General features: G+C 28.0%; 3 protein-coding genes across 9 annotated transcripts in view; 1 reads left to right on the top strand and 2 right to left on the bottom strand.

Annotated features, from left to right (window-relative positions):
• Nucleotides 1–2,027: 2,027 nt before the first annotated feature.
• Nucleotides 2,028–6,562, bottom strand: LOC113364129 (probable serine hydrolase). Of its 5 annotated transcripts, none has more exons than XM_026606607.1 (3): nt 6,429–6,562; nt 4,176–4,286; nt 2,028–2,886 (listed from the first exon to the last, which is right to left on the bottom strand). In XM_026606607.1, the coding sequence occupies exons 2-3, from the start codon at nt 4,276–4,278 to the stop codon at nt 2,045–2,047; spliced, it is 945 nt and encodes a 314-aa protein (XP_026462392.1). In that variant the 5' UTR covers nt 4,279–4,286; nt 6,429–6,562; the 3' UTR covers nt 2,028–2,044. The 5 variants fall into 5 exon arrangements, with proteins under 5 accessions (XP_026462392.1, XP_026462389.1, XP_026462390.1 ...); XM_026606604.1 differs by lacking the exon at nt 6,429–6,562 and adding an exon at nt 4,589–4,713; XM_026606605.1 differs by lacking the exon at nt 6,429–6,562 and adding an exon at nt 4,472–4,494.
• LOC113364132 (probable phospholipid hydroperoxide glutathione peroxidase) lies at nt 4,376–6,232 on the top strand. Of its 3 annotated transcripts, none has more exons than XM_026606612.1 (4): nt 4,376–4,451; nt 5,319–5,393; nt 5,456–5,673; nt 5,831–6,232. In XM_026606612.1, the coding sequence occupies exons 2-4, from the start codon at nt 5,326–5,328 to the stop codon at nt 6,136–6,138; spliced, it is 594 nt and encodes a 197-aa protein (XP_026462397.1). In that variant the 5' UTR covers nt 4,376–4,451; nt 5,319–5,325; the 3' UTR covers nt 6,139–6,232. The 3 variants fall into 3 exon arrangements, with proteins under 3 accessions (XP_026462397.1, XP_026462396.1, XP_026462398.1); XM_026606611.1 differs by lacking the exon at nt 4,376–4,451 and adding an exon at nt 4,645–4,772; XM_026606613.1 differs by lacking the exon at nt 4,376–4,451 and adding an exon at nt 4,935–4,982.
• The window catches only part of LOC113385510 (midasin-like), a 43,568-nt gene continuing 23,524 nt past the window's right edge, over nt 6,326–26,369 (bottom strand). The window contains exons 39-51 of the mRNA XM_026623368.1: nt 18,923–24,852; nt 16,480–16,823; nt 16,221–16,399; nt 14,640–14,849; nt 14,034–14,174; nt 13,250–13,467; nt 12,952–13,186; nt 11,220–11,365; nt 10,806–11,122; nt 7,823–7,931; nt 7,355–7,614; nt 6,738–7,137; nt 6,326–6,632 (exon numbers count right to left, since the gene is read on the bottom strand). Of these exons, the coding sequence (XP_026479153.1) occupies nt 6,447–6,632; nt 6,738–7,137; nt 7,355–7,614; nt 7,823–7,931; nt 10,806–11,122; nt 11,220–11,365; nt 12,952–13,186; nt 13,250–13,467; nt 14,034–14,174; nt 14,640–14,849; nt 16,221–16,399; nt 16,480–16,823; nt 18,923–24,852 (8,675 nt within the window). The 3' untranslated portion in view covers nt 6,326–6,446. The remainder of the gene's footprint in view (nt 6,633–6,737; nt 7,138–7,354; nt 7,615–7,822; nt 7,932–10,805; nt 11,123–11,219; nt 11,366–12,951; nt 13,187–13,249; nt 13,468–14,033; nt 14,175–14,639; nt 14,850–16,220; nt 16,400–16,479; nt 16,824–18,922; nt 24,853–26,369) is intronic.

Genomic DNA, 26,369 nt, shown 5'->3' with positions numbered 1-26,369 from the left:
CCAGAATACATAGCCATTACTCGAACCACTTCTGGAGCATCTGCCAGAAATCTCAAGTACTCGACACAAATAACTACTTTAGAACCACTACATAACAATCGACATGTCACAATTGTCTGAGTAAAGTCTTTACACAACACACGACTCATATTAGAGACTTTTGTGAATTTAATTTTCGATTAACAGATATGTGGTGGAAGTGAATAAGTATAACCTACAAGAGCACATATATAAATTATACTATTGATAATTGCATATATATAGATAAAGGATACATTAGCACTGCAAATAAAATGTTTAATTACAAAATTGCTTCCAAATGGGGGCCCTGAAAGAGATACTTTCACATATAGATAAAGGATACATTAGCACTGCAAATAAAATATTTAATTATAATATTGCTTCAAAATGGGAGCCCTGAAAGAGATACTTATAAAACTATTGAAGGTACACCCAAGCACTTCACACATATCCATTTTTTTGACTTTTTATAAACATTTCGCGACGATTTTTTTATATCAGATTGGTCTACTGAATTAATTAAATAATTTGATATCCAATCAAGGATTTAATTAAAAACTCTTAATTAACGCGAGAGCATGTCAATTCACAAAAACATCTTTGACATTTGAACTAACTGATTGAAGTTAGCAAAATGATCGCTGTATCAATCTTGTAAAATTTAAAGCGCGAAATTCAAGCAGAAAGTTTAATCTTTCCGAAAATATTTGTATTCATCAAAATACAAAGTGTTGCTATAAAAAGTATATTTTTTAAAGAATTTTAGAAATAAGTAAGTTACGATTAGAATTGTATATACAATTTTAACTTGCCAGAACATAATTATAATTAACTTAATTAATAAATAATAATATGATTACTATATCAATTACATTTTAAATCTAAAATAATAATGGACATATTGGGACATATATTTCATTGCACAAAAGACAATATAAAGAATATCATATGCAATTAAAGCTAGTCAACATTTACTCTATCGTTTCACTTCTCCTCAAAGATACAAATGTATCTTATAAATATATAAATGTATCTTATAAATAGTATAGTATCTTACTTTTTACATCATTATAATATTCATGTACAGATATGTCATCATTTTTATTTACTTATTCAAAATGTTGATAGATAGTTTCAAATCTATTTTACCTGTAATTGTAACTGTGAAACCACTTACAATACTCTTCTTTTATCTATGTGTGAAACTATAAAAGAACCAGTTAGAGGTAAAGGTAAAAGGAACTACTAAAGTCTGCGTTGGAAGTGGGCCACTGCAATGTTTACACTTACAAGATACTCAGGATCATAGATAAATAAGCATAACGCTCAGGGTAAAAAACTTGGAATCTCCTATAATGGAAAAATGACTTGTAATAATAAATATGTTATAATAACTGGTATATATTATTGTTGGCACAGACTGGGCTTGCTTCATATATATAAATATATATATATATATATATATATATATATATATATATTTGTTTTTTAGCGGAGCAAGTTTTTATTTCTTACTTTTTGTTTAAATAATATACCTCAATTGTAATCATGAGCACTAGTTTAGCAAGACAGTAATTAAAAGCTGTAAAACTAATTATTACTGAGGAACAAGAAATTTTTTCACGTTTTCACAATATATAGATAATATGAATGAATGAGATGTTGAGAAAATATATTTTCTAAACTTTATATTATAATGACTTCTTAACATTAAACAGATGTCCAAATAAAAGTTTTATAAAAAACAGCTAGGCACTCCCTGTAAATAATATACAAAGTATTCAACATATCCATTGTGTTTTTTAACTATAAATTAAATAAAATAATAATATACATATGTATCTTTCACCTAAATATATTTATATGATTACAATTCACTTACACTTGAACTACCTACTTATAATATCATCTATATTATTTTAAAAGCAAATTTAATAAATAATATCACCATTAAAAGCACAAATACATATATTAATCTATCTATAAAATATATATAATCTATTCTATATAATTTTGCTAAAGTTTACGACATTATAAACTCAGTAATAATTTCTGATATCATTTCTGGAGTATTCAAATGTAAATGGTGTGTACCTTGAATTTCATGGTATTCAAATCTTTCTGAACTTTCACGAGTTTTCTCCACCACAGATTGAAAATATTCTGGTTTATCAAATTTCATACCTGGAACTCCACGTATGCACAATACTTTACAAACAATTTTTGATGCAAAAGCTAACACTTGTTCTATAGAAAGCATGCCCATGAGTGATACTTTAAGTCTTAAATCACGAGCAAAATGATAGCCATCTTTATCTTGATTTTGGGAATGTGCCATACCCCTCTTCATTAAAACTTTACAGGATTCCATTGTTATAGATCCTTCATAGGCATCTAAAACTAACTTTAACGATTCATCGTAGTCATAGAATGGTAAACTGCTTTCTGGAATAGTTTCATATTTTAAAAATTTATCAATTGAAGCGCCCAATCGACTTGCAGTGTTATCAACATCTCTAATGGTGGGTCCCAAGATATCAAGACTGATAAAACTATGCACTTCCTCTGGAAAGCTTGCTGCATACATGAAACATAAAGCACCACCCAAAGAATGTCCCATGAGTTTGATATTAGTCCATTTGTTCTGTTTAACAATACGGCGAATCAGAGAAATGCCATCCCAAAATAAATAGTAATGCAACCCTCTTGGATAATGAGATGACAGACCATGGCCAGGTAAATCAATTGCTAAAAATGATAAATTTTTGGGAAGTAATGGGATGAGATTATCAAATGTCCCTGCATTATCCTGCCAACCATGAATACAGAGAATGGGTTGTTGATTTAAGTCGCCCCACCATTTACCTGATATAAGAGTAAAAACTATTATTATAATAATAAATAAAATTTGCACACACACACTCACATATATATATATATATATATATATATATATATATATATATTAATCTATCTATAAAATATATATAATCTATTCCATATAATTTTGCTAAAGTTTACGACATTAACCCAGTAATAATTTCAGGGATAAATTTTGAGGGAAATGATATGATGAAAATTTAATGCAAAATGAAAGAAATGAAAACTAAATTAAATAAAAAATATTAAAAGTATGTGCACATCTCTAATAAATAACAGTCAAAGAACGTTATAGATTGTTAATAAAATTATATAAGAGTTAGTAAGATTAAATTTTACGCTTATGATCAGACAAATCATCTACAGTTTATTATGTTCATATTTAAATAATTTAATTATTCATTCTGCTCACAATATAAAATTCTATATATTAATTGATTGATTGAAGTATTTTAATTAATAGTTTGTTTTATTTAATTATATTTTATATAAATAGTGATGCAATTTTTATGTTAAAGTGATTTTTGGATTTAAAATAAGTTTAGAAAATAATTATCATTAAACAATTGTTTAATATTTAACATATCCAAATAAATATTTTGCAAAAGACATGTCTTTCAAGTAGAATATATAAGTAGAATTTTATATTATGAATGGAATGGATAACGATTATAATTATCTTATTATCAGTGCATTTTAATGTCGAATGCTTTCATATTAAATACTTTATATACTGCAGAACGCACTCTTTAGTAAATAATATATTATTTGCAAAGAGTGTGTTTGATAAATATTATATTATTTGCAAAGAGTGCGTTTGGTAAATAACATATTATTTACAAAGAGTGCGTACTGCAGTATATAAACTATAAAGTATTTAATATGGAAGCATTCGACATTAAATTGCACTGATGATGAGACAATTCACCTAATTTAGTAATTAGATCCTTTATGAGATAATTTAAGAAGTGCAAAAATAAAGCATGTTCAAATTCACAAATATCCATTCCATTCATAATATGTAATTTTACTTATATATTCTACTGAAGTATTGATTGATTGAATGAAGTATTTGTCATTTGTAGGAATTTGTCAAAAAAATGTATTGGGCCTTGAATCTGAACAAAAAGAAAAACTTACATGCAAAACGAATTCAAAATTTGTTTAATATTATATGTATAAGTATATAATTTATTATTCACAAGGAGTTGAATCCGAAACGAAATGAAACTAAAAAAAATAATTAATGTCATAAGAACAATTTAATTGTTTACCTGCAACATGTCCCCAAGGAACTTGAATTAAATGCTCTTTCCATTCTCCCTTAGAAGAATTAGTGCCATTATTCAAATTGGATACTTGACTTTGAGACAACATAGCAAAATCTACAATCATTTAACAATTGTTATGTTACTTACACATTCATAATTATTAAAATTAACACAATTATAATAAGTTTATCATAACGAAATTTGTTCCAATGCTGTTTAGTGAACACACAATAATTTATTTATGATTACTGCATCGAGAAAGAATTGAAGATATATCAAGTATGTAACCTCAACTCAACTCAAATAAATAAATTAAATTACAAGAGAACAATGATTATTTGCATATAAATTGACATTTTAACCCAAAAAATTTTCTTATACATTGTACATTGATTTTAATTTTAATCATTACTCACGTATAGAGGAATCTAGTCCGTTATTTAGGATACTAATTAATTATTTTATTATATTCAATGATTCAACATAACCTATGATGAAAGATTTTGCAAGTTCATTATACTGATATTTAATAAAAAATCAGATAAAAAAATGATATGAGATTACTCATTGAATCAACAATTATCTTTTAAAACTAGTTATGTAATTATATTGGTATACTCTTATATAAATTTCTCAAAATCATCTATTTTCATTTGTCACTTGCAGTGTTATTTATTTAATTTGTATCCTTTTTCATACAATTAATAAAATTCAAGTAAATATTTACATATTTTTATTGTTTTGGTATATTCTTTGGTATTTTGAATTATAGAATAAATGATATAAAAGGATTGAATTGTAAAATAAATGGTATAAAATATTGTAATGACCATTTCATATGTAGAAAATATATATAAATACTTTATATAAAAATTTTGTACGATCTCTCATACTAGGCACTTCTGCCTGTCTGAGATGTATAAAATTTATATTATAATTCAAATAAAAAATAATGATATTAAAATGTTTAGCTGTTAATCGATAGATTTTCATCATATTCATGTATTATATACGTATAAACAGTGCATCATATATTTACATCTATATATGTATATTATATATATACATGTATGATGTATATGTGTGTATATATATATATATATATATATAAATGTATGTATGTGTATTTATATTATATATTTGCAGGTTTACAATGGCTCGATTAACATCCCTAGGCTTTGTAAGTGCTGCATTCGTAGCATTACGCCTTTGCTCTCCGAAGTAAGTAGGTTTCAAAATAAATACTCATATGATAGTCACAATTATTATGAATTTTCAATTAGTGTAGCGACAATGGCAACTACTACCAATCCTGCAGATTACGCCAATGCAAAGTCCATTTATGACTTTTCTGCAAAAAATATTAAAGGAGATACTGTTTCTTTATCAAAATATAAAGGTCATGTGTGTATTATTGTTAATGTTGCCTCACAATGTGGATTAACTGCAAACAATTACAAAGAATTAGGAGAATTGCAAGAAAAATATGGAGAGAGTAAAGGTATTCAAAAGAATTATTCAGATTTTGATTTTTTGTACACTGTATTGTTAAGTGGAAATATGTAACATAACATGTTTTATCTCAATATACATATATTTAACATTTCAAGCATTAATGAAAATCATAATTCAATTATTAAAGAAATTGATTTTATTAGGTTTGAAAATTTTGGCTTTCCCTTGTAATCAATTCCTTAACCAAGAACCGGGTACTCCGGAAGAAATTGTTTGCTTTGCTGCAGAAAGAAATGCTAAATTTGATTTTTTTGAGAAAATTGATGTCAATGGTGATAATGCACATCCCCTATGGAATTATCTTAAACTTAAACAGCCTGGAACTATTGTGAATACTATAAAATGGAATTTCACAAAATTTATTATTGATAAAAATGGACAACCAGTTGAACGGTTTTCACCAAATGTTAGTCCTCTTGAAATGGAGGAGACTTTAAAAAAGTATTTTTAAGTCAAATAATATGAAGAAACAAAATAATACTCTCTGCTCATAATTACTAACGAGCATATAGAACTCAATAAATATAATAGTATACAAAATAAAGTGCAGTAGAACAAAATTTAATTTCAATTGATCAATTAAAAATATATTCAAGAAGTTCAACTTTATATCCAATCTATTAAATTGTATTTAATAGGTTTGGGTGATAGATACATGCAATAAATTTATATATTTGATATGTAATACACTTCATGATATGATACATAAATAATTTTAAAAATATTACGCTAACAACTTACATCCTATTATCTTAAATTTTACATGACACTTTTTGTAGTCAAATCAAACCACTGTCTCAAGGCATCACTGAGTACAGATGGTAAGGAAGAGAGGTCTCGCAGAAATAGATAAAATGGAAATGGAAACACATCCATAGCCCATTGCATTCCTATAAGTTGTTGCTTTTCATTGAACAAAGGAATACGAGTATCAACTAAAGAACACTGAAAACATATTTTTTGCTTAGTCAATCAATTCTTAAAAAATTGGATACATACATATATAAATATTATTATTAATTGTGTAACTGTAAAGTATAAAATACTCACATTGTTTTTCACATTATCCACAATGAGGAATATAATAAATATTTTCGCTTGCCGCAAACGACGCACGGCCTGACGCACTGTTTCCTGGTTTTCACTACTTATACATCCATCACTAACAATAATTAGTAAGTCAGCTGCTTGGCCGGAATTCTCTTCGAACATGATTCCTGCAAAGTCTAGCATTTTCGCAAAGTGAGATTTCTTTTGCTGGAAGGTTAGTTGGTTAATTATTCTTGATCCAGTTTGAGATGTTAATTGTTCTCGGAAAGGGTGAATAATTTTAGGAACTTCACCAAAACTCAAAACAGATAAATCACCCGCTTCAAGTAGAGTGAGAGCTTGTGAAACAAGAGCTACACTTTCACATGCCATTTCGGTTGACTGGTTGCCACTCATTGAGCTATAAATTACAGAAAATCAAATAGATAAATAGATTGGAATAAAGTTATATAGGTAAATAATAGCAATAAATGTTAATGTAGCATATTTTATGTAATAAATTTATAAGAAAAATTATTTTTTCTACTACTTTTAAAAATAAAGTTATCAAATTTGAATATTAGTTTCATGAATTGAACAAATTATGAAAAAATTTAGTAAAAAAAGAAAACAATTACCTTGAATCATCAATAGCAATGATAATCCTGTATTCTCTTTTACTAGGCATGGTTCTTCTTAACCAAATCTTGTCTTTTCTGAATTCACTAGCTACATATGGCACAATCTTTCGCATATTTATTCTACGTCCAGTCCTGTAATCCCCTTTCAGCCTGGCACTTAGTGTTGGTTCCAATATCAGTCTCAATTGTTCACACAATTCACGCGCTTGACTACCAGTGCGCCACCATAATTTTTCCCATTCAGTAGAACCCATGGGCTAAATTTTTAAAAACATTATTTATAATAAAAAAAATATGAGAAAAAAAAAACATAGTTACTATCACAACATCAAAAACTATTCAGAACAACTTGTTTCTTTCTTTGAATAATTTGAACATTCAGACAGTCTTTATATTTTTAGCAGTATTGTAAGTGATTTATGGGAGTGCTCATATAATTAATAATAGATACCATAAATATATTACCTGGTGTTCGTAAGACGCCAAAAGATTTTCTTGTAATCTTCGTTCTATCTCTTCTATTTGAGAAATATCTAAGTTGGTTTCTGAGTGATAATCTTCTTTAATATCCATGCTGCATAAAAACGTGCAAATTAACTATTTACATATATATATATATATATATATATATATATATATATTCAATAGATAAGTCCTGGATTTTTTCAATATATTGATTGTTTCTTTTCCGAACAGTAAATCCAATAATAAAAAACAATTTGTTTTTTGAAGATGTTTAATACGACGTTTCGGAACTAGGTACGTTCCATCATCAGGTTTATTCTGTCAAATACAATGTTTTTTTTTTTTATTAAAAAATATTGATTAACATTAATTAACGATGGTCAATACAGATTAATTAGAAAAAAATTTTTTTATGAAGGAATGGATTATGTACCGGGGTAAAGAGTAATAAGAATTAACTAAAAAAGGTTTTATATAAAATTGAGAAGCAAAAATTATTTACCTGTAATAATTTATATATCCATATCACTAATATTTTTTTGTTAAAAACACTCGATTTTTTTGGAAGATATTTGTAGATGTTACGACTACACAAGACTTAAACACACTGATATGGATTTCTGTCTGCCAGATGTGAAGGACAATTCGGAATTCTTGGCAAAAATGATTTTTTATGGCTCTTGTTTGGTAATTTACGAAAAAAGAGGAAGTATTGCTTTAGTAAATGTTGAGAAATATTATATATATATATATATATATATATATATATATATATACACACACATATATATATATATATACATGCACATGTATATGCACACCCACATACTCATACATACATATGCACATATCTATATATTAATGTATCCACAATTATATACATGAGCATATATGCAAGTGCATGTATATAGTGTACACACAAAAACATACATATAAGCACATATATGGATGTACATATATTATAACATATATACATGTATATATATACATATTCAAAAATTATTAGGATTAATTGTTTTTAAACAGGTTTAAAAAATTTAGATATGAGTCATGAATGATATTGTGATCTGATCTTTTATTAACACTATTTGACGAATTCAAAAAGATTAAACTGCTTTCAGAAAAAAGTCTTTTAAAAGTACAATCCTCTCTACATAAAATATTGGGTTCAAAGGTGAAATTATGTGAGTTTTCGATCGAATGCTGGACAAGAGTACTTTGGAAATTTCGGCTTTTATGATGAGTGACGCTTCAGTTCACACATGAAACACAAATCGACAACAAATTAAACTTTTTAGACGTGACTGTACACAAAATTGACAACATTATTTGCACAAATTGGTACAGAAAAACTACATGGTCAGGAAGATATCTTCATTACGCGTCATATTGTCCCAAAAATTATAAAGTCAATACAATCATTTCTTTGATAGACCACGCAATCATGTTGTCTCACTCTTCTTTTCATACCCAAAACACAACATTAGTAACTAAAACTTTATTAGAAAACGGATATCCCCTCACCCTCATCAATTCCATTACCAATAAAAGACTTTCCTATTATAAAAGTAACAATTATCAATCCATCTCCAAGTTATTCCAAGACAACAATATTAAACCAACCTTTCACAGCATGCCTTACATTGAAGGCTTATTTGATTATTTTGCCAAATTACTCAAAGAAGAAAATATTTCCATTTCAGGAACAGCTCTATATTCTTTTAAAGAAATGTTTTCAAAAATTAAATCCACCACTCCTCCTAAATTCAATACTAACATAGTTTATTCCATCCCTTGCAAAAATTGTCAAAAACAATACATTGGTCAAACATCACAATACATTCATAAGAGAATGAGACAACATGAATTAAGCGTCACTCATCATAAAAGCCGAAATTTCCAAAGTACTCTTGTCCAGCATTCGATCGAAAACTCACATAATTTCACCTTTGAACCCAATATTTTATATAGAGAGGATTGTACTTTTAAAAGACTTTTTTCTGAAAGCAGTTTAATCTTTTTGAATTCGTCAAATAGTGTTAATAAAAGATCAGATCACAATATCATTCATGACTCATATCTAAATTTTTTAAACCTGATTAAAAACAATTAATCCTAATAATTTTTGAATATGTATATATATACATGTATATATGTTATAATATATGTACATCCATATATGTGCTTATATGTATGTTTTTGTGTGTACACTATATACATGCACTTGCATATATGCTCATGTATATAATTGTGGATACATTAATATATAGATATGTGCATATGTATGTATGAGTATGTGGGTGTGCATATACATGTGCATGTATATATATATATATATATATATATATATATGTGTGTATATATATATATATATATACATAATATTTCTCAACATTTACTAAAGCAATACTTCCTCTTTTTTCGTAAATTACCAAACAAGAGCCATAAAAAATCATTTTTGCCAAGAATTCCGAATTGTCCTTCACATCTGGCAGACAGAAATCCATATCAGTGTGTTTAAGTCTTGTGTAGTCGTAACATCTACAAATATCTTCCAAAAAAATCGAGTGTTTTTAACAAAAAAATATTAGTGATATGGATATATAAATTATTACAGGTAAATAATTTTTGCTTCTCAATTTTATATAAAACCTTTTTTAGTTAATTCTTATTACTCTTTACCCCGGTACATAATCCATTCCTTTATAAAAAAATTTTTTTCTAATTAATCTGTATTGACCATCGTTAATTAATGTTAATCAATATTTTTTAAAAAAAACATTGTATTTGACAGAATAAACCTGATGATGGAACGTACCTAGTTCCGAAACGTCGTATTAAACATCTTCAGAAAACAAATTGTTTTTTATTATTGGATTTACTGTTCGGAAAAGAAACAATCAATATATATATATATATATATATATATATATATAATATATATATCACAATATGGTATGTAATATGTGTGATTCAAACTGACCTTGTGCAAAATGTATTTTCAGCAACTCTTTCCACATTGTAGGTCAGAATCTTTTCACCTTCTATTTCTATTTGCTCAGTATCAATTTCTTGATTCATATTATCAACTTTCTTTCTTTGGTTCTGTTCTTTTTTTATTTTATCATTAGAATCTAATTTCTGAGCCTGCAATTCTTCTTGTGTTAGATCCTGTGCTATTTCTGAATCTACATCCATTAGCACATCATCATCCTCAGTTATTTCTTCATTTTTATCATTTTCTTCTAGATCCACTAGATTTGACTGAGCTTGCTGTGATGTTGCAGTATCCATCACCTGCTGCAATTAGAATTTCAATCAATTATATGCATTTCTGCAATCTAAAATAACTTTAAACTTATAATTTGTATTTCATTTAATCTTGCAATATTCCTACCTGCTTATCAGATTCCATAGCATCTTTAATGTGCTTGTACATGTCAGCTTTCTGCATCGATTCATCATTGATACTATCATTTTCATTTTCTTTATCATTTATATCTACTGTTTTAAGATGTTTTTCAAAACTATCTTTATTATCACCTATTTATAAAAATAGAAATATTCTTATTAAATATAAAAATATAATTCAATAAAATAAAAGTGTGTTGATACTATAATAAATCTAGTTGTAAGTAGCATTTTGCTGTAAGGCAAATTGCATGAACTTCCAGATGCGTATACATAATTAACTTCAATAAGAACTAGTGGTGTATGGCATCGTGTCTAAGGCAAATTGCTGAAACTTCCCGTACCATAACGAAATGTTCGAGAAACATTAAATGTTCTCAAATAGATTATTATAAATATTGTAACATTGTCTAATTTTTATAAGAATTATATAAAATGAATTGCAAAGTTGAAATTATTTGTTCAAAGTATATCAGAACTTTAGTCAGAATTAAAATTAAAATCTGAATCATTCAAATCGGACGCTTAGTTCTCTCAAAAACTACAATTTTTTGCACAATTAGCTCTGTATCTTCGAAATGGCTAGACCTGCCTTTGGCAAAAGCTAGGTGATTAGCTTCTCTGAATCATTACAAATTGAATGTTTAGATAGATCATTCAAATCAGATACTCCGTTCTCTCAAAAACTCGATTTGTATTTTCTGCACTCTTTGCTCCGTATCTCCGTAACAACTGGACCTGCCTTTGCCAAAAACTAATCAGCACATCTCCCTATCAATAGGAATCGAGGAACCATTCAAATCGGTTGATCCCTGCACCCTAAAATGTGGGCGAAAAAATGCGGACATACAAAACACACACACACACATTCATTTTCCTTCAAACGCCTTCAAAACGTGAAGATATGCAATTTTTTTTATTTTCGATCTTCGGGCCATTACTATAACTACCCTACGGAAAATTAATTATTCAAATTCAGCTTTTAGGTATGGTTCAACTGTTTATTACGAAAATAAAATTTTCGCTTTCACTGAAACATAATACGATTTTGAATTGATGTCAATATCATCATGTTACAATATAATCTAATTTGTATTTTATAACATTAAAGTGAAAACCTTCATTTAATCAGGAAAGTACATAACACGGAAAGTATATAGATGTTCGGCATAGATCTGATTAGAATCGCTTACGGCAAAATTGTAAATTTTGATGATTTTTTATAAAATAAAAAATTATTCAACATTTATTTACAAACAAACGGCCCGGCCGACCTTTGCCAAAAACTAATCAATCCAATATCCAACCAATATCTTTCAAACAGTTTTTGGTTCAAGATTGTGGGCTAAAATGTGGAAGAAAATTTTCACAAATTTCTACTAGTCGCACAAAACTGAAAAGTACTAACTCCTTATCGGGCTACATCAAACGCCTTGAATTTTTAAAATCGGCCTGGCTATTTTTGTGAAAATGTCGACGAAAAATAAAAAAAACGGCTTACATACATCATACACATATCCTTTACCCAAGTTTGGTCTCATTCAATACTATTAGGAGTATCAAGAAAACAAAATTAGCAAATTGGAAGAAAATGTATAGACAACATCTTTACAACACTCACATTTTCCCATATTGCATTTACCTTGTCATGATTTATTTTTAACTATAGCACAGGAATTAATTTAATGCCATAATATTTACAACATTTTTTTCCTTACCTAAACTACGCTCCTCATTGGCCTGAGACGCTTGATTTTTCAGATTTTTCTGAGCTACTTCTTGTTGTTCTGTGTTCTTACTAGTACGTGTTATATTAGTTTCATTATTTTGTTTTGAACCGCTGTCCACATTTTCTTCTTGTGATTGTCCACCAGAATCTTTGCCTTGGTCAGGATTATCAAACGGTTTTTGATTATCATTGGGCAATTCTTGTGGTTTCATTGATGATGCAGCCTAAATAGAAATTATTTTATTAGATTAATGTTAAATAAAAATATGAGTTTTAAAATTTGGTACCTGATCAATTGAGCACTGCTCATCAGTTTCCATAGGTTCCACTTCTATTTTCTCAGATGGTTGATAATTGGAAGCAGCAGTATCAGTTTTTTGATCCTCAGAATTCTGCTCATCATTTTTGTTATCTTCCATGGGCTCTGGAGTATCTTCTGCATCATATTTCATTTCTGAGCCTTTTGTGGTAGTATCATCATCATCCTTCATTTGATCCTCTTCATCTAAAAAGTGTTTATACTGTATATATATATATATATATATATATATATATATATATATATATATATTGTAGAACTTTGATCAAAGAATCCAAGAAGTAACGTAAAACAAAAGTTTTTTTAAAAAAACATTTCTTTATTTATTTACTGTCGACGTTTTGGACAAATCCCATCTTCAGGACATCTGTCAAGAAACATGATCTTGATAAGATTTAAACAAACAATATATTTAAGTAAAGTAGAAAATAGTGGATTATTTATATAAAATGAATAAAATTGTGGAAGAAATAACATTACAGAAATATGACAATATAATCGAAATGAAAATGATTAAGATAAATGAGTGGTATGTATAACAAAATATTAGAAATTATTATAAATTTATAAACAAAATATTATAAAGTTTTTAAAAAAATTAAGAAAAAGGAGAATTAATTACCAGTATGATTATACAACTAACACTTTTTCACTAAAAACGATTTTATCAGAAAAAGTAATTTTATAAAATTTCTTTTCAGTCGAATAAACTTTAATTCAACTCATTTATTTTAGTATTTCAGTGTATTTACCTTTTTCTTCTGTGTTTTTATCTAATTCACAATCGCCTTCATCATCACTCGAATCCTGCTCTGTTTTCTGATTTGTATCCTCCTCTTGCTTTTCAGTAGATTTTTCATCATTCATCTCTTCATCTGGAGGCTTAATATCTTCTTTTTAAAAAAAAAAAATACAAAAATTTTAACAAATTGAACCTTAAAACTTGCTAATAAATAAGTAACTAGGTGTACATTGCATTTTGCCAGACAAGTTGGGTGAACCTTTCTGATATTAATCTAATCTGAATTAATCTATAACAAAATTATATTTGTAATTGTATTAATTATAACACTCTTGTAACACGCACATGTATGTCTTAAAAACACGGCCGATTAATCCAAACTTTAATGAATTTTTTCGCCATGTTAAGTTTTATTAAAAACTTAAAGAAATTAACATCTAATTATAAAAAAACAGCTTAACCGATCTTTGGCAAAAACTAATTAGCACAAAATGGTATCTTTCAAACGGTTTTTTAGCTTTCAAAATCATTTTTTTTGCGAAGTACGAAAAATTTTGTACCTTCTGCTAATTCTAAAGAAACTGCTTTACCTCTATCATATATATGAAATATATACCTTTCATTGTGTCTACATCAAAGGGATTACTTTCTTCTGCATTTTCTTCCTTGACATCACCCTCATCCAACTGCATATCTTCAGGAAGATCCAAAGCTTCTGTTTCTGGTGGCGGTTTCAAATCACCATGATAAGGATTAATTTGATCATCGTTCACATCAGGTTCTTGCATGTCATCAATTTCTTTCTTCTGCTGCTTAGAATCGGCTTCTAATTGCAAATAATATCAAATGAAATATATGATCTCCAAAAAATGAAACAAAGAAAAACTAGTTGGTATTGGTATTTTGCCTTGAGGCAAGTTACGTGAACTTCCTGATATGTGTAAATAAACGACTTAATCAATAAAAAATAAATTAATTTATGAGTCATTAAAAGTATTCTGAGTGGATTTATTACACATAATTGAAAACGAACAAACACGTTAACTCGGAGTATTTTCTAAAAGCAAATTTTCAAAAATCAATAAATTGTATAATTGAACCATAGGACTTTAATGGTTTAGCATGTTCATTTAGAACAAGTACTCTATCGTTATACCAAGTAAATCGTCTAATTTTAATTTTAACAAACGTCAAAAACTGATATCTGTCGAACAGTTTTTGATTTTTTAAGATCGATTCGGTAGTATGAGCTTAAATGTGGACGAAAAGTTTAACACTTTTTTCCAAATTACAAAGAAACGGTTCGCCAGATTGTCTCACAAAACTGACAAACGATAATCCTCACCGAGATACATCAAATGGTTTTTAAATTTCTGAAATCGGTTCAGGCGTTTTTGAGCAATCGTCGATGAAAGGTCTAATTTTGACAAATGCCAAAAAAACGATACTAATTTTTGCAAACTTTGACCAATTTTTAAAGCTAAATGAGTTGTCGTAGGGCCGTAATATTTCAGTATGATCTAGAAAACTATAGTATCTACCGTCAAAAAAATAATAAAAATCGTCGAAAAAAAAATTTTCAACTCTTTTTACAAGAAAACGGCCCGGCCGATTTCTACCAAAAACTCATCATCACGATTCCCAACCAATATCTTTCGAAAGGCTTTTGAAATTTCAAAATCGATTCAGAACTGCGGACTAAAACGAGGACGAAAAATTTCTCACTTTTCTGCTATTTATAAAGAAACGGTTTGGCTGATCGTCGCGCAAAATTGATAAACGCTAGTCCTCATCGAGGCTTTTAAATTTTTGAAATCGATCCAGTCGTTTTTGAGAAAACGTCGATTGACGGCAAAAAATCTGTTCACATACACACAAAATTATAACATTCTAGATCCTTCCCCCACAAAGTAATGCCTAACGGCAGTTTCCGTGAATACCTGAGGCAAGGGCAAAGCGGAGGTTTTAGTCGGTATTATACCAGGGCGGTATTGAGTCCAACATACCCACACAAAACACCAGTCTGGGATGCATAAAGGCATTTCCTTCGCTATACAAAAAAAAATAATAAACATACACACACATACATAATTTTTCCAAATTCATTCGATTCAGAATGGCTTGAAACGTCGAGAAAACATAAAATTAGCAAATCGGATTCTTTTATGAAAACAAACTTCTCCTTTGAATGAAATACCTTCTTCACCATCGTTATTAGCTTTGGGATCGCGATTGCTAGTGTTAGTGTGATCTTCGTTCTCTTGAACGCCCATTTCCTGTTCTCCAGTATCCTGACCTTCTCCACCTTCTCCCTGCTCCTTACTTTCTTCTTTAGAATTATCATCTTCATCTTCACCCCATATTTGTTGATCCAATCTAAAATAAAGATTATGAAATTGTAAGTATCTAATCAAGTATAAATCCTTTTGTACACATAATCTACAGAATTTACTTACTGTTCTGCTCCATCTTCTGTATCACCCATTTGTTTATCAGCATCATCGCCTTCATCCTCATCACTTCCATTAGACTCATCGTCAGGATTTTGTTTAAGATCTTGAAGTTTACCATCAAAGTCATCCGACATTTCTATACCTTTTTCCTCTTCTTCGCAGTCCTTATCTTCTCTTGGTTCTTGTTCCATACCTTCTTTATGAGCGTCCTCTAATTGATCTTCATTCTCGATTCTTTCGGAAACGTCACGTTCGCCTTCACCATCTGCAAGTCCCATGCCACTTTTGTTCTCTTTTCCATCATCTTGGTCAATTTCGTCGGAGAATTCAGGAGGAGTACAAAATCCCTGAAATAATTCAGACATATCTTTTATATTTATTGACATATATATATATATATATATATATATATAAATATATATATAAGGGTGGTCCTTAAAATGGTCTTGTAACGGATTACATATAATGCTAATTTAGGTTTCCATATTTTAAATTTTAAATTATAACACACTGATGATGAGACAAACCTAGTCCCGAAACGTTTGTGAAAATTTAATAAATTAGTGTAAAAAAGAATGCTGTTTGTTTATATTTCCAAATTAATATATATGTGTATATGATATATATATATATATATATATATATATATATATATATATATATATATATATTGCAAAAATTGCACTTTGTATTGTTAAGAATTTACACTGAAGATAGATATAGTGTTGAAATGTCTATATATATATATATATATATATATATATATATATATATATATATATATATATATATATTAGGGTGGTCCTTAAAATGGTCATTTTCGAATTTCCTTGCTCCCAGGGGCTCAAATGGTTCCAAATAGGTAAAAAACAATTCTCTGAAAGTTTTAGCTCTTAATATTAACGTTTAGATAGAGCGCAATTCAATCAAAGTTTTGTATGGAAATAGCATGGAAAAATCATAAATTTTAAAAATGGTTTTTAGGTGTAATTTAGCAAACTAATGAATAAATAAAACTCATTAATTTGTCGCTAAGTATATATATATATATATATATATATATATATATATATATATTAATTTGGAAATATAAACAAACAGCACTTTTTTTTTACACTAATTTATTAAATAATAATTTTCACAAACGTTTCGGGACTAGGTTTGTCTCATCATCAGTGTGTTATAATTTAAAATTTAAAATATGGAAACCTAAATTAGCATTATGTGTAATCCGTTACAAGTCATTCAATATACAGTATATTGAGTATATTGAACGACTTGTAACGGATTACACATAATGGTAAGTTAGGTTTCCATATTTTAAATTTTAAATATACAGTATATAATTGTAGTATTTAAATATACAGTATTTAAATATACATTATATAATTGAGTATATTGAACAACTTGTAATGGAAAACACATAATGCTAATTTAGGTTTCCATATTTTAAATTTTAAATTATAACACACTGATGATGAGACAAACCTAGTCCGAAACGTTTGTGAAAATTATTATTTAATAAATTAGTGCAAAAAAGAGTGTTGTTTGTTCATATTTCCAAATTAATATCTATTTATCCACTCAGAATACATTTGTTATACATACATATATATATATATATATATATATATATATATATATATATATATATATATTGAATGGTAGAATCTATATATTTATATATATAAATATATATATATATATACGAGGTCTGTTCAAAAAGTACCCGGAATTTTCGTTTTTTCAAAAAAATATTTATTTATTCGTCTACATTAATGTGGTCCCCTTCAAAGTAGTCCCCCCCAGATATAATACACTTATGCCAGCGTTTTTCCAATTTTCGAAGCACCCTTGATATTCACTTTTTAATATGTCCTTGAGCACTCTCAGCGATTTTCTTCAATCGAGGAAAACCGCCGTCCTTTCATGGGTCTCTTCAACTTTGGGAATAGGAAAAAGTCACACGGAGCCATATCTGGTGAATTTTTGCACTTTGCAACACTTTATTTCATTTTTTACGCAAAATTTAATACAAATTCTTTGACTTTTCAATTCTTCCATTGTAAAAATCGCCGAGCTCAGAAAAACACGTCGAACCTTAGCGACTACCACAGACAAAGTAAACAGTGAATATAGCTGAAAATTTCATCATACTTTAGGGGCATGTATACCAACACAATAAAAAAAAAATTTTGACAATCAGACACTCCAGACCCGCGAAATTTAATTATTAGTAATTCCGGGTACTTTTTGAACACACCTCGTATATATATATATATATATATATATATATATATTATATCTACGTATTTATATATATATATATATATATATTTATATCTACATATATATATATATATATATATATATTTATATCTACGTATTTATATATATATATATATATATATATATATATATATATATATAAATTACTAATTCTTACCTTTAATCCTAGCTCACTGAAAATATTCAATAGAATAGACAACATTTTGCAACTTATCCGGTGAGTAGCTACTTGCTGTGTTAAAAAATATTGAGCTAATAAAGCTAATTGTTCCAACATAGGGTTGCATTGAAGTAACAGCGATTTTAACGTTGTATCAAAAATTCCTGACTCGACAAAGGTTACTGCATTTTGTAAAAGATCTTCTACTAGCAAAATTATTTTTTTTACATTCAATAAATTAATATCTTCAACCAAATCACAATGCATTTGCTTTAAATGATTCGTTTCAATATCAGACAGCTTGATACATTTTTCATCAGCTACTGCATCACTTACATTTTCTTGCTGATTCTTTTTTGTCTCACTTGATGTGTGCGATTCATTTCTTTTCAAGTACTTTTTATAAATGCTTTGAAGAGATATTTGTAAAGTATTTATAAGTTTATCAGTATTAGAAGTAAAAACCAATTTCAAATCCTCTGCCAATGTAACCTTATCTTCATTACATTTTGAATCACTATCATATGATAATAATGCTTCAGAAATAGAGTTATGTAAATCATGCACACACAAACACATGGGATGCATATATACATCATTTTCAAATTTTCTAAATATGGCTTCAAGTTCCTTACAGATGCTACGAACATGAATATATCCATTTACAATCACTTGGTATAAGGTTGAACGCTTGAAGCACACAGATTTGAATTTTTTAACATCATGCAGAATTAATGGCATAGTACATTTATGCTTAATCAATAAATTTAATGTTTTTTCGGTATTAGATATGATATTGTTCACAATATCAATTGTATTACACCACAAAATATCTTCTTTACACAATAAAATACTAGAATCATTGAAACAAATATTGTCAAAACTTATTACATCCGAAGTTATACTTTGGTCAAGTTTATCTGAAGGAATTGAATTTAAAGTTATTTTGAATTGCTTCATAGTTGAGATAATATGCACTAATGTATCTTCTAAAGCAGTAAGGTGGGTTTCTAGAAATGATTGTTTAACTGTAAATTCAGTTTCCTCAAGAGATGAAATAAAATCAATTTGACTCCTTAATATGACTAGACTATGTGAGGTAGTGGTTAACAGTTCTTTCTGTGATTGAACTAAGAGTATTGTATCAGCTGCAAATCCTTTGCACCGATCAATATTTTGTATTCCCAAGTCTTGAGCTGGGGATTTCATTACATTCATCAGACCTACATATCTAGCAATTGATCTGAAATAATATTTATCACAACCATCCCAAACAGCGAGTAAAATACCATCACACTTTCTGCTACTCAAGCAGCCCACAAGCACTTCAATATCCATTGGTTTTATTTTAAAGTTTAGCAAGTCATTGCCTTGAATATTAATTTCCAATAGACCACATCTATATGAAAGTCCAATTTGTTGAAGATATTTGAATAAATCGGACAAAGCCTTCCGTTTTTGCTGCAAAATACTCTTAGCTTGTGAAATTTGTTTGTTTTTAGGTAAAGTTGTATTTATTTCTAAATTTCTATAGTGATCACTGGTATCAATAATTTCAGTCAACATAACATCTATTGTTTGCAATTTAGATGGATAATTGCATAATAAAATGCATTCCTTACTAATGTCTCTTGCTTTGTTAAAAACATGCGTCATCTTATTTTCAGTAACTTCAGATACAATGAAACGTTTTAATTTTATGTTAGCAATGTAGTTAAAAGTTTCAGTCATATACTGATACTGGTTGGATTGTCTATGCGGACGATCCCAGGCTCCAACATTATTCTCATTGGATAACATTAAGTTGTCAAATAAACATTTTGTAACTGGTTTTCTTAAAATTTCTTGATATTCTTTAATATGCTTATGCAATGTTCTATGTGTTTTGTCAACACTATCTTTCACAGCCCAATAGCTCAAGTTTTTATCCCAACTTGTAATTTTTACAAATTCGCGCATTTTTTTTTCAATTGGGGTTTTAAATTTTTTTAACTGAGTTTCAACAATAGAAATAAACTGGCTGTAGTATTGATGTAAATTCCAAAGCAAACATAAAAGTTCATCACGTTTATTGCTTGTAGGAAAATATGTTATATGGCAATGGAAAGCTTTCAATATTTGAAGACGTATCTTATATTCTGAAATGCTTGATAGTTCTATAAATTGCTTGAGAGCTTTATTTATTTCTTCTAGTAATTGTGATTCAGAAAAATACTGGTCAATCAAAGCATAAATAAAGAACCAATATTTATATGCAATAGCTTCTTGTCGATGTTGAGCAATATTCAAGCAATCTCTCCAACTATTTAACTCTAATTTTCTCCAGTCAATAATGAGCTGAGCAAGTTCTAAAGCATGAGATTTCAAATTGTTTTCCCTATGCGCATTCTTATTCCATTCTTCAACTTTGTCTCTGAGTAGTTCAATACCAGTTAAGAACCTAGACAATGGACTGTTTACAGAAAAATTTAAAACTCTATTTGTTATGGTAGCAATATCATTTAAAATTGGATGTTCAGGCCAATCTTCTAATTGTTTTTTAACCACATCAAGAATAGCATATAATATTTGATGTGCTCCTCGGGCCCTAGCAATATTGCTATCAGAATAAAAATCATACTGATTACTATGTATTGATTTATATGAACTGTCTTTATTATTTAATTTATCCAACATAACACTAGTTATTGTGTTCAAACTAGCTAGTAATTTAATATCCATATCGGAATTGCAGCCATTAATTGATTCACCTATGATCCTGCTGAAAATCTCATATCTCTCCAACAATGAATCAACATAATTAATGTCTAATTCATGTTTTTTAGGGCACAACCAATCTGTTTTTGTAAAAGCAAACATTAAATCCATGTGAATACTACTAATTAATGTCATATCATCAAATGTTATTAAATCCGTGTTCATATTTGCTTCTTTGTTTTTTTCAGCTACATTATTGAGATTATCTGATTTAAAATCATAAAAATCTAAGCTCAAGAAACTAGGAAAGAATTCTTGAATTTCTTTGCAAGTTCGTTGTTCCTCATCCTCCTCTTGGCATTTAACTTTTGTGACATACAAATTATCTTCATCAATTTTCTTCTGTTCTTTCTCTTGTTCTTGTTTTTGCCATTGGCATACGAGATTTTTAAGTATAATATTTATATATTCCATAAACTTAGGGCTTAAGGAGTTTGAGGCAATGCAGTAATTTTTTATTTCCTTCAATGAATTTAACATTATTATGTAATTATCTCGATTATATCCTATGGTATTCTTGCTATAATTTTTCAGAAGTTTAGAAGTTTTTCCTGATATCAAGTCATTAACAAAACATTTTGAACCAATATTTCCAAACGGAAATTTGATAATATTTGTTAATATTTCATCTTTATCTCTTATAGTGCTCTTCATTTCAAAAATGAGTTTCATCAATGTTTCCTCTAGGCCCTGAACACCTGTTACTAAGTGTGATACTGCATATGATATTGGTTTTATTAAATCTGGATACGACATAAAATTTGTGTTGATATGATTTTTAAAACGAATTTGAGAATATTTCCAAGATGAGATTTCACTCAATAATTGCTTTGCTATATCTAGACCTTTCTCTGAAGTATCATTTTTGTTTACAAAGCATCCATCATATAGCAAAATTTTACATTTTTCGATTTTTCTTAGAAGATCAAACACAAATTCAGATGATGTTATAGTTTTTATAAAATGTTCACAATCTTTACTCAGAGATGAATAATTTAGAACGGGGCGAACAGCTTGAAATTCTGATAGCTTTTGTTCCCGTAATTTTAAATTATTCCATAACTCATAGAGCTTTTTGTGATAATCATGTTTAACATCCAAACTTCCGTTTTTAATATATTCATTTAGTTTTCCAGATAGTATAAAATTTTCTGCAGATAATAATTCTTCTTTAATATATTGTAGTTTGAGTCCATGTTTTTGTATTGAGTCCATTGGACCTAAACTGCAGAATAAAGTGATCTTCAATAGTCCAATAAATATATTTAGCAAACCAACTTGATATATCATTTCAATTTTCCACTCATAATTTTTAAGTTTAATCTTGACTAACTCTTCCAAAGATTTCATTACAATCAGAGATTTATTTATTGCCTGTTTAAAATTATTTTTCTGTTTCAAAATGACATCATTGTGGCCCACAAATAATAAATCCAATTTTCTATTGCACAAATTGACTACTTCAGCAATTTTAAATGGTACTGCTGATAATTTAAGACATGTTGCTAATTCTAAAATTAATAATTTATAGCTATTAATAATATATTGAGCATTCTCTTCCAAAACATTGACATAATTGACCAAGACCATATTATTATATAATAATTTATTAATAGTAGTCAAATGCTGCTTTCTTTCAAGAACTGTGTCTAAGCTATCAAGTTGTTTATTTTTTGGATATATAATATCATTTACTATAGCTATTAATAATGGAGAATGCTTTGCCATGTTTATCATATCTTCTCCTGGATTTTCAACATAAATAGAAGAAACAGTCATCAAAAAGTTCATCTCATATTCATTTATCGAATTAATTGCATTGATTAAATTTGATGAGGTACCAGTGTCATTCACATTTTTCAAATGATGTATAAATTTTGGAGGAATTTGTTTTTTCGTGGATAGCATATCAATTATATAATTGAAACAAGATTTCATAACTAAATTTTCATTAATGGGATTTGTCTGTTCAAATATTGACTTCGATTTTTCTAGGAAATAGGATAGCATATAATTAATTGCATAAAATATATAAAACTCTTGCAGTGTCCACAGCTGTTTTTTGAAATGATGCTTAGGTAACAATTGGTCTTCAACTTTTATGGTATCAATACAGAACTTTTCAATTTTATGCACTATATTAGAAACTAATTCATAATTTTTATTTTTTACTTCAAAATAAGCTTCTACTAATAAATCGTGCATTTTGTAACCATCTTCTTGACATAGTGCTTTTATTCTTGAATTCATAGTAGTGATATGTGATTGATCCATGTGCCACCAGAGGCTAAGCTTCTTATTTAGTTCATCTAATTTAATTAATAAATCAGCTTCATTAAATGATGAATATGGCAACATTTTATACAATTTATTAAATTGTTTTCGTAAGCTCTGTAATGGAGTGCAATCTTTATTAACTGAGCTATTAACTAATGACAGGACAACTCTTAATTGTTCTAAATGTGTGTAGCTTTCACTTTTATTAACATATTTAATTGTTTCAAATGGTTTAAGACACCATTTAAGAAACCATTGATAATGCACAGTAAGTTCTATTATTACACTTTCTATAAAACTCACAGATTTATTTTGTTTATTAATTATAACTGAACTACCAATTCTTTGAAATCTGAATCTCCATTGAACTGCACAGTATAAATCTATCATTTTCTGAGTGCTCAGATTAAAATTGACATCAGAAAGTAGTGTATTGACAAAACTATCAAAGTATTTAAGAAGAACTACATAAAATTTAACTAATGGCAAATTTATTGTATCTGTGAGCTGATTGTGTAAAACTGCATTTGAATATTCATATACAGTAATGGTTTTTGACTTTAAATTAGTCATCCCACTTTTAGTTAATGTGTTTTGTTTTGAGTGTTCAATATTTGTAAGCACAGTGTAATATAGATGTAGAAGAATCTTGTTAGAACTGCTAACATTTAATTTTGTACATGAGAAATTTATACCGTTTCTTCCATCCCAAGGCAAAACCATATCAGCTTGATTCAAGATATTAGACTCTTTAATGATATCGCAAAATGCTCTGTTAATACTTCTGTAAAATGTTGTACTATCTGCATTAATACTAGAATACTTCTTCAAATTTGTCTCCATATAAAAGAATCTACTATTCACATCATCCAAACTTGACATCTGATAGATCTCTATCAATAAGAAATACATAATAATATTCATATCAATATTATTTAAATCACAGCTTGCGGGAAAAATTCGATACAAAAAATTTATTAGTTCTGTCTTATTAAAATTATCCATGCTGCATCGCAGAAGACTAAAAAATAATTCAGATTGCTGCAAAACTAATGATAAGACACAATTTTCACTTAATCTTTGTGAGCTTAGGGTAAAGTTGTTTATGTCCAAAGTATTATCACTGAAACAAATAAAATTATAAAGATTTCTTATTTACTATTCGTAGCATAATATTTGATTCAAGCTTTTATGAAAGTATAATTTTAATTTTATGAACAAGTTACATATGTTTAATTTTACTTACAATTTGTAACTAGCTGATGAATAGTTTTCAATTATATCTTGAATACTGTTTGACAAATTGTTCAAAATCAATGAATTAAGATAATTAGATTTTGATTTTATATATAGATCACAACATGAAGTCATTAATGCAATATTCAGCGGTGTGCCTCTTTTGATTTGCTGGGCAGTAAGAAAACTAGCATCTAACAAATAATGACTATTAGGTTGTTCATACTCTGAAATCAACAAGAAACTTTCATTTAAGCTACATCATATTAATTAATCTCGATTTAGTACACAAAAAATTAGATATAATCTAAAAGCGTATAAAGTACATTGATTTTAAATTTATTTAAAAAATCGATGCCATTCGCGGGTTGATTATAATCAAATATTTTTAAGTTTTCAATTATTTTTAACGTATGTGCAATATTAATATTTGGGTTTTGAAACATTTTACTTATTTATTATGCGATTTATTCTATTGAGCAAATCATGTCAAAGAGAACTAAAAAAAACTAGCTTTTCATTTTCAATTATAACAATTTCATGTTGGATTTTTAAAATTTTAATTTAAATTAATTATTTATTATTTACAATATCCAAAATTGCGTAGATATCGCAAGACCCGCATTGCATTCATCCCTGCTTTCCCATCATATTCAGAGTATGAGATTGTTTCAATTGTGATTGTGATCATTTTGTAACGTATTTTAGAAGTATTGTCCAAAAATCAGTAAAAAATGCTAAGAAATTCCACATTTCTTGTACTATATTGAAAAAAAACTAATTATATTTGATATGTATTATTTCTGCATAGTTAATAATAATTAAATTTAGAGTATGGACACCACAAGATATAAAAAAAGCCTTAAGATTTTCGTTCCAAAGTAAATTTTGCTTCCATTTTTCATATTTGTTCCAGTTCCATAATCTTAACCACGCATGTCTTCAACATTCAAAGTTCATCAGATAAAAAACATTTGCAACAAAAACAAAAGTTACAATTCAATTTCTGACTCCCCATTTTTCATTTTTTCGATTATAATTTGTTTATATTTTTTAAAAAATTCCGTTTCAACAAAATCAGCTCGCAATTTTTCGTCAATAATGCCCAATAATTAATTAAATCTTTCGCAGGTTTGCGCTTACGGGATTGAACACTAGATAATTTCTTTTTTTT

The sequence above is a fragment of the Ctenocephalides felis genome, unplaced genomic scaffold, assembly GCF_003426905.1.
Source record: "Ctenocephalides felis isolate EL2017-DRISC unplaced genomic scaffold, ASM342690v1 CF-g0.4_SCAFFOLD_00845, whole genome shotgun sequence".
NCBI lineage: Eukaryota > Metazoa > Arthropoda > Insecta > Siphonaptera > Pulicidae > Ctenocephalides > Ctenocephalides felis.
This window is presented reverse-complemented; position numbering and strand designations above follow the sequence as displayed.

Coding starts and splice junctions, on each gene's coding strand:
- LOC113364132 (XM_026606611.1), top strand. Junction 5,394..5,455: donor TTACGCCTTTGCTCTCCGAA/GTAAGTAGGTTT, acceptor ATTTTCAATTAG/TGTAGCGACAATGGCAACTA. Junction 5,674..5,830: donor AAAATATGGAGAGAGTAAAG/GTATTCAAAAGA, acceptor TGATTTTATTAG/GTTTGAAAATTTTGGCTTTC.
- LOC113364129 (XM_026606603.1), bottom strand. CDS start 4,296: ATGATTGTAGATTTTGCTATGTTGTCTCAAAGTCAAGTATCCAATTTG. Junction 2,887..4,175: donor TCCTTGGGGACATGTTGCAG/GTAAACAATTAA, acceptor CTCTTATATCAG/GTAAATGGTGGGGCGACTTA.